The following is an 8,963-nucleotide window of genomic DNA, read 5'->3' on the forward strand; positions in this document are numbered from 1 at the left end:
AAGTAGTTTTTTTGTGGTTTTGCCTTACATATTACACGGGAGAGGTGAGATGGAGAAATTTTAATTCTGTCGGCGGGACTAGGGATTACAACGGGAGGGTAAAACGCACGATAGTACTTCTTAAACTGTAGTAGTATTTAAAAGTACTGGTTCGTGCAAACAGGAAAATTGGATGGCATACGGTTCAGACTTGCAGGAACATATTCTCAAGACTCACGCGCAAAAGCGTGAGTGCATTTTCCAACATCATTCATTGCAATGAGACATACTACTAAGTCGTAGTACTACCGATACCTCGAGTTTAAGTTCCGGCAACGGTGTGATAGTTGATCCACCAGGCCGTATATTTCTCGTAGACCTTCTCGTATCTGAGTTCGGCAGCTCCTCCAATCTCCAAACGCTTTGCTAATGACGTGGGGGTTTCTCCCTGCTTCATCATATGCTGAAAAGCCTTCTCCAACGCGTTCGCCTTCCACTTAGCCCAGCCGTTCTTCGCCTTCGAGATCAAGTTTGTAACCTTCGACGGGAGAAGTCCTCTCTCCTCCTCCTTGACATCCGAATCGTCGTTAGCTGTCGTCAAATCTTGATTTGCGTTGCTTCGCAGGAATCGCTTGGCGGCATCACCGTCCTCGACGAAGAGTAGACGGGTCAATGTGTCAATGTCCTTCATCGTTAACTGTGTAGATTGGGGCTCATTCGAGTTGGCGAGCTTAGAGATAGCATGGGTACCGGAAACGAAGGTTACCAGGCCCACAAAGAAGACCCACACTAAAAACCGCATGCTTTAATCTGTCAGGGCTTCGAAGACAAACTGAGGTCCAAAAGCAAAGTGAAGTCTGAAGACTACGGCGCGGCTAGAGAAACCTCGTCTCCCGGCAAAGCATGATCTACTATCTTGCGTTCGGATAAATATGGGATGGTGTTGCTGCCGATCCCTCTCCAGAAGCAGAAGTGTCTTCGTCTCATGTACCTCCCTCCAGGAGTACTACCCAAAATTTGCCTGTATTACTGCAATACCGTATTCCTTATGTGATTGGCGACAGTCAAATTCTTGAGGTGGTCCAGCCTTTCTGCCAGCATAAAAGATACCTGCATAAAAAAACTATATGACATGCTCAAAATTATATTGGTCGCCAAGCACATAAAGCGCGACGACACGAAATTTGAATCAATTTGATTGGCTGCTGGATTTGTCGCTAATGACCGAGCGTCGCCAATCACATACGGAATACGGTACATCAAAGCCTGCGCCGAATTAAAAAATACTTCGAAGTATCTTATAATAGTACACAATATTTAGTGTCTATTACATCAGTTGACGCACAAATTACAAAAATGCAGCAGTAAATCGTAAACAAGCTAACAACTTCCGATGTGTTGAAGACATTGTCTTCAGAGCTCGTCAGTGTTTTCTGTCTGGTCTTCCGAGGTACTTTTCAAGAGGTACCATGTTACTGCTCATAAAGGTATACACTATCATCTGATCACACGATCTCATAGACGGTCCTGCGACTGCGACAGCACACGCCTTCGGCGTCAAGTGCAAAACAGCAAGTTTTGCCGCTGAAGCACAAGTCTTTCGTTTTAGCTACTGGGATACTGTACACCAAGTTAAATACTGCTATTGTAGTTGGTTTCGTAAACGTGTAGCTGTCGTTTGACTCATCCTTTGTAAAGACCTTACCGTAGCTGTCTTGTCAAATTGTCACCACGTCCTTTTTGATTATGCCATGATATGGGATCGCGACCCGTCTGGTCCTGGACCACTGGTCCAGACTTTAGGATTGCGCCTTCCAAAAGGCACGTGCTGGAGAGCCCAACTGGATATTATGAGACGGGGCATTTGCCCCAACTCGCCCCAAACCGCGACCAAACCGAGACCAAACGAGCCCAACCTGAGCCCAATCCAGCCCAAGTGGAAGCCTTCTAAATCGAGCCAGCTCCTCGTGTATACGTATAGCCGAATAGAGCGATGTGTTGGAGCTGGATCTCTCAGCGTCCACGTGGTCTCGGCGCCGCGACTGCATTTCAGCGTTATCATGGAATTCAAGCTTGATAGAAATCAGTCGTATCAACTTTAAGATAACATGTGAGAAGGCCAAAATATATTGAGAGTTAGCGATATTCATTCGTCTGCGCTGCCTCTACAGACACGTACAAAGATAGCGGTAACGCAGGCACTGCAGCATCTTTTTGTCCACGTGACCTAGTGGTTCTGCGCCACAAAACATTTAAAAAAAAAGCAAGCAAGGCGTAGATTCCGCAGTTGTAGCTGTCAGTCTGAACCCCGAGTCCTGCGTCGAAGACTCTCACCCGAAACGCTTTCTGTGCACCTGGAGGCAGTAGCACTACCATCGTCTGCGCTACGGCACGTACGTTGACGACGTACGAAGAAGAACTCGAATCGTACACGTAAATGACTCCACCCTCGAGGTCCATCATAATAGCACACCAGTGGTTACCGTTGCAATTCACTGGAATCAACACCTTCTCCGTCGTCAGCCCAGATAACGCCTCTCGAATGATTTCGCTGGAGGTGTTCACGCTTCCGTCCACAACGATTCCCAGTGTCGAAGAATCGAAAACGGCAATATTGGGCTTACAACCAAACCGTTTGGCCAGTATTTTGTACATTACCTCGTCCGTTATCAGCTCTTTACCTGCCAATGCTAGCACATCCATCTACACAGACGTAGTTAGTTTACCATCATACTCTCGATTACACACTGGTTCATACCTGTGGGGTCAAAACTCAATCTGTCTCAGCTTTGACGGCAGGGCGGGGTCTTCCTCGATTGAATAGCTGGCATTACCGCAATTAGACAGATCCAGTTTCTCTATCCATGCCAGCGCGCGGGCGATCCTTCTGAATGCTGCTGCTGCAACGTGCCACTTTTTCATGAGCTTGATCGTTGAGTTGACGAATACTCCAACTCCTACTATTTCTAGAGCAATGTCCAGCTCGCGATGCCACGATTCTTTCGCTGAAACGCTGACACTTTAGCCCCGCACTTCCTTATTAGATCCATCGGAAAGATTCTAACTATTTCATCAGGCCGCATCAACGGCTTCGTAGCTGGAAGCTTCCTCAAGTCGTGCGCGATTGGCGGCTTCGGTTTCGTCGCGAAGACGAAGAGCTTAAACATGAGTATGTTCTCTTGGGCCGAGTCAAAAGTTACATTGTCAGAGAGAAGCTCGAATGCCGAAATTAGGTTGAGTTGCTTATCGTGCATCTCGAGATCCTCTTGAACCATCGCAATATGTAGTTTTCGTTTAGCTTTTACAGCCTTAGGTTTCTGTTTTGGGCGGCCTTTTGCTTTTGGTGGACTTTGAAGATCGAATTCGGCTTCGCCTTCATCGAGGTTGACGCTGTTAACCACCTCGACCACCTCTGCACCTGATGGAGCCGACTGAGTCGACTCAGTGCCCAACTGGACCGACTGATCCAACTCCGTGCCCGATTGAACCAACTGAGTCAACTCCGTGCCCGATTGAACCAACTGAGTCCACTCCGCGCCCGATTGAACCAACTGAGTCAGCTCCGTGCCCGATTGAACCAACTGAGTCAACTCCGCGCCCGATTGAACCAACTGAGTCAGCTCCGTGCCCGATTGAACCAACTGAGTCAACTCCGCGCCCGATTGAACCAACTGAGTCAACTCCGTGCCCGATTGAACCAACTCCGTGTCCGGCTGGGCCACCTCGCTACTCGAGCGAGACGCAGGATCAGCGGCAGGAATAGCATCAAACTCACCATGCTTGAACAGCGTGGCCACGCTGCGTAGAGCTTCCATTGCCAACTTATACTCAGTCATTCCCAAACCGCTCATATGTTCACTAATTGTGGTCGCGACGAGATGGGCTTCTCGAAATTTGCGGTTGCTGTCCCAAACAGTACTCGCTTCCGGCAACACTCGGCCAATGGAGAACGGCTCGCTTGTAACCACTTCAAATGCACTATCCGAACGCAACGATGCCAACAACCACCTTGGATTCAACAGCTGCGTGGAAAGGATATTTTTGCAGTTAAGAGCCTTGCGAACAAAAAACACGTGACGACAGGGTAGCAACCGCGAAGTCATGAACAGGCATGAATATGACCAATTTCGCTTCGTGACAGAATACTCCGATCTGGGCTCGTCGAGAGCTTCTTCCTCTTCTGAGAGGTTCTGGATCATAATAACATCAGGTACCGGCTCATAGAAACTGTAGTTGGCACGCGTAATAGCGTACACGTACTGGTCGTAAACGAGTTCACACGCGTGCTCGCTCACCAAGTTGGATAGAAATTGCATCTCTCTATCGTACTTCGGATTATGCACTAGCTTCAGATTGTACAATGCGTCCATAAATTCCCTCTGTGATTGCGCTTGGTAACACATTATGGCCGCTATGCACTCGTCAACCCCCATGTATCCATTCACGAGCTCTTTCACCTGCTTCCATGAGGCTTCAACGGTTATTTGTGTTATTACCCATCGTCACGGCATTTTGACGTTCAAATGAGCACCACAGGAGTCCCAATTCTTTGAGAAATAGGCCTCGAAAGGGTGTACAACATCCTGGGCATCTTCTGCCGTACCGGTGCCTCGATCACCCAACTCAGTCGATCCAGCACCCAACTCAGTAGATCCAGCACCCAACTCAGTACGAGTTACACTTCCACGTCCAATTGTCATTATATGGCGCAAGTACTTTCGAAACCGTTCATATTCGCGCTCCGTCTTTGCGTAAACCAACAGATTCACGAGCCCTTGCGGCTGCTGCTTCTGCCAAGAAGTAAACCCGTATTGTGCTGAGGCAATTTCCTCGCGCAGATACTTCAAAACGTGAAACTGACACAGCAACACAATCGCTTCCGGGAAGACCACTTTGAGCACAGACATCTCCGTGAAATCTTTATCGATCAGTATGCATTTGATACGAATCCACACCGGATTGTTGCGCTTGAACTCCTCCAGGGCCGTCAATAAAGTATTACGGCGTTCATTTTGAACCACAGCATGCTGTACAAATTGACCCTTGCCAAAAGCATCGTGGGCCATGATCGAAAAAACTTTATACTTGGATGCATTCGTGCCGTGAGTGGCATCAATCATCAGGACCTCCGGAAACTTGTCGAAAAGAGCACGCATATGCTTGGTTTGCAGTGTAATGCATGTGGCGATTCTCTAAATGTGGATAAAAGTCAGTACCGTCCCCAAATATCATGACAAAAATGCGGCAATATCATACCTTGTCTTGCACTTTATCAACAAAGATACGACCAACGTTACCAGGCTCCTCGGTAAACTCGATCATCCATCGCTTCAGCCGCTTCGCGCTTGTGGGAGCGGTGTGCGCTTCTTTCTTAAGTTTGGCAACGAGATTATGTACATCTTTTTTGGTCGGCTCGCACGCGGAGTGGTCGTGGATGTAGGCCAATATGCTCTTCTTTTTGGCCCCCGCCTTTCGGAGTTCGTCCACCGTAAAAAACACCTCAGGTTCGTACGCAGTTCTAGTTTGTGGATACTGGCTGTGAGTGTGCTTCGTTAACGGGTGGTTGTGCTCTAGCCGCACAGACGTTAGTTTCAAAGCAAATTTCTGCCCAGAAGGATCAACCATTTGCACACAGGCATTGATCTGCAACCACAGGAAACTCTGTTAGCCCAACTCAACCCAACCAACCCAAATCGTACCCAACTGTGACCAACTACACCAACTCGAACCCACCTGTGCGCCCCACTGCATAGCTCTCGAGTGCTGGCGCTTCCTCTTGCCTTTGCCTTTTGGTTTGTATTTCCCCCCGTGCGTACAAATGTACGTCCTTGCGTAGTAAATGCAATTCGTCGGGAACCAGTGGTGCTTTGGAGCCAGACTCCTGAATTTTTTTGTTCCTCTCAGTAACCTTGTTATGTGTTCCGGACGCGAAAGCTCTACATATGACCAACATCAATGCCATATATTCCAAGTTGGTAACCACCGCCGTTCTCACAGCGAATTATTAACAAGTAATAGGCATCTTTACCTGGGGATGTTTTCGGCGCGCCGTAATGAGTTTAGAAAACTCCTCCAAGTCGCCCCATGACTCAAACGCATATCTGCGTGGAGGGGCCGCTTGAATCCCATCCGATTCCTCACTTGAGTCAATTGCTGCGGTCTGAGGTGACACCGACGTTCCATAACGAACTTGTTTCGACCGGCTTCCGCAGCTTACAGCACTGGAGGCAACTGATGATGTTCCCCCACACTCCTCGGTCGCGTTTTTTAAGTGACACTCTTGCAAATTTTCGCCGCCCTCGGTAGCTGGATGACACGGGGGGTCGCAAGACCTCCTTGACGCGCAAGTTCTTGGCAGGCTGGAATTTCGTCAGCCGTTCGTTCCCGACTGCTTTGGCCCGTAAGTCGCGCGATGCAGGGCGTGTTACCGTCGTGACGCGTTGATCGCATGCTGCCGCTACGCCGCAGTCGCGGTCGCTCTCCATGGCTCGTATTCCTGCGCGACTCCCCACCGATGAATTAATGGTGAGGAGGGGAGATCGTAATATACACTATACGCCGGACGGATGAACTAGTGGGGTAGGGTAATGATCTGATCGACGATTTGACGACCTCAGTTGGGCTCTCCAGCCACTCTCCTTCCAAAAACCATTTACAGTATGACATTTCCTACCTGATATGACCCGTGAAGGACTCCTCTATCAAGTATAGCAGCATATCATGTTACTCAGGTCGTCTCCAGTAAAAAAGTCATTGTTAAAGTTAGAGAGTCTGTATAAAGCGCCCATATCAACGTATATAAACGAAGTGAGGGAGCATGCCGGCTTAGAGAGGCATAAATGTACTTCGCTGTGCGTTTCCAGGCCTAACGTGAAGGCTCACAGGCATATCATACTGATGCTGTGTATTTGGATTTATGCTCATGGATAAGCAATCGTTTGTTAAGCTATAAAAACACCAGGTCATTCAATGCTTCTTCATCTAAATGAGCCGCAGTTACATGTATTCATATGTAGACCGCCACTAATTTCGACTCCATATCCGGGTTACTTGTGACAATGCAATGAATTATCGCACTCTCTAAAAGTCACATAAAATGATGATCATTTTCAGCGATAGAATTCAGATGGACTACTGTCTTTTTGTGAGGGAGAAACTTCTTGGTACATGTATACCATTGTGCCAGACTAAACTTTAGTCCAGACTAGTTATAATTTCTGGTACATACGTATTTAAAGTTGATGACTTTGCCTGAATCGAGAGCACATACAAATCGTATATGCTCTGGATGCGGTCGAAGAACGATACAAATAATTTCAAGGCTACTGGTTGCTGGCTCCTAACGTCAAATTAATTACAAGGTTTTCTGAGTTGCCGCCCTCAAAATTTCGTATCAGGTTTGTCATTTGAGCAGTTTCAAGTTTACTCCATAGTAATCTCTGGGAACTGACTTGGTGGACCTGAAACATATCAGGTACAACAGGATATCAGGTTTCTTAAGGGTCATTTAGGACAGGTTTCACGGTAGCGGTTTGCCGATCAAACCGTAAATTTTAAATTACCTTTTTGAAAACTAAAGGATTTCACCGATTAGAAGCCCTGCACATATTAGTACCCCTGTTAAACAAAAGCTTAACCCCCCCCCCCCCACCACCACCACCAAGCCCGAGAGCCTCTATGAGACACGATTCTGCAAAAGCTTAACGTGTCTAAAATTCGCTAAGCTTTTTAAGCCTAATATTTGTAAGTTCCTTACCAATTTCAAATTAAGAATAGGTAGGTATATTCCTAATCTTTCCGCACGGCATTACATAGATGTGCGTGTGGCTTTATCTTTATATTTCTGGAAATTTACATGGTACAGGTTTTGATGTATGTCACATAAATCATCATACAGTACGGCACCCCGTTTTCGCGCCCTTGGACCTTTGATAAACTTCCGGATGTGATGCTCCTGAATCCAAATGAACTTTTGTTTGTCTGCTAAAATCTGATTGATTTGCAAATCCTATATGGTCCACCCCCGCGAAAACGGGGTGCAGTACTGTAGAGGATTCCAGGCGGAATCCCGCGCAACCGATTTCTCGACCATTCGAGAATTTACCTCGCTGCATCAGAGATGTCCGGATTCAGAGCTCGATGACGTGAGCTTTTGCGGGAAGGATGATAATCAAAGGCCCCTACGTGCTTGTCAAACGACTACACGTATCTTATGCCGGGAAAGACGAAGAAGGACATGCGTGGTGTGGAATTTTTCGTCGGGGAGGCGTAGCCGATGACACATTGGACCGTGTTGCTTAATTAAGTTTCTATCGAATTTCATTGTCATCGTGCGGAATCTAAATATTGTCTTTGACTAGAGAGGATGAGTTGTCTTTGACTAGAGAGGATGAGGAAAGCGGCCGTGGCAAAGTACAACGCCAAAGCAGCGCCCCAGCCTACTTTTCAGAGCGAACGGCCTCAAATCGTGTCGAATTGAAAGTGATATGTTGAACCTTATAGTGTATGTATGTACTCTAACGCAATCGTGTCTGTGAAAGGTGGCGGACCTCTCAACCTTGGTACAGACCCGGCGGATACTGCCACTTTGAATGGTGAAGCGTCACACGTAAGCTGAAATCAGTACTCGAGGTGATAACTTCTTTGTTATGTGTAAACGTGCTGATTCTGATTCTATTATGTCTAGCTTCAAATATGAAGCTCTTGCATTGAGCCCCGGTGTATTTGACGATTCGGGTGTAGAAACACACCAGGCTGCTGCAACTACCGACGCTATCGTTGATGCATCACACGCTTCGGCCTCGAATAGTCCATCCAGCAGCCAAGGTATGGGTAGTTTCTATAATGTACCTCCCTGTTGCGATTCATATTCTATCGTGTCTGGGATAGGTACTGCTCTCGTCGACAGCCCAATAAACCGGAGTACGAGCGCTGAGAGGTTTGCTGCAGACGTGTACCCCACGCGTAGTTTGAATGCTGAATTT

At 47.4% G+C, this 8,963-nt stretch overlaps 1 protein-coding gene across 1 annotated transcript; it reads right to left on the minus strand.

Moving 5' to 3' along the window:
* Positions 1–301: 301 nt before the first annotated feature.
* Positions 302–781, minus strand: PITG_18405 (secreted RxLR effector peptide protein, putative; the record flags this gene model as incomplete). The annotated part of the gene is made up of 1 exon (XM_002997502.1): positions 302–781. The coding sequence occupies one exon, from the start codon at positions 779–781 to the stop codon at positions 302–304; it is 480 nt and encodes a 159-aa protein (XP_002997548.1).
* Between the last annotated feature and the right edge of the window lie 8,182 nt (positions 782–8,963).

This window comes from Phytophthora infestans, genomic scaffold, assembly GCF_000142945.1.
Source record: "Phytophthora infestans T30-4 supercont1.72 genomic scaffold, whole genome shotgun sequence".
NCBI classification, from domain to species: Eukaryota; Oomycota; class Peronosporomycetes; order Peronosporales; family Peronosporaceae; genus Phytophthora; species Phytophthora infestans.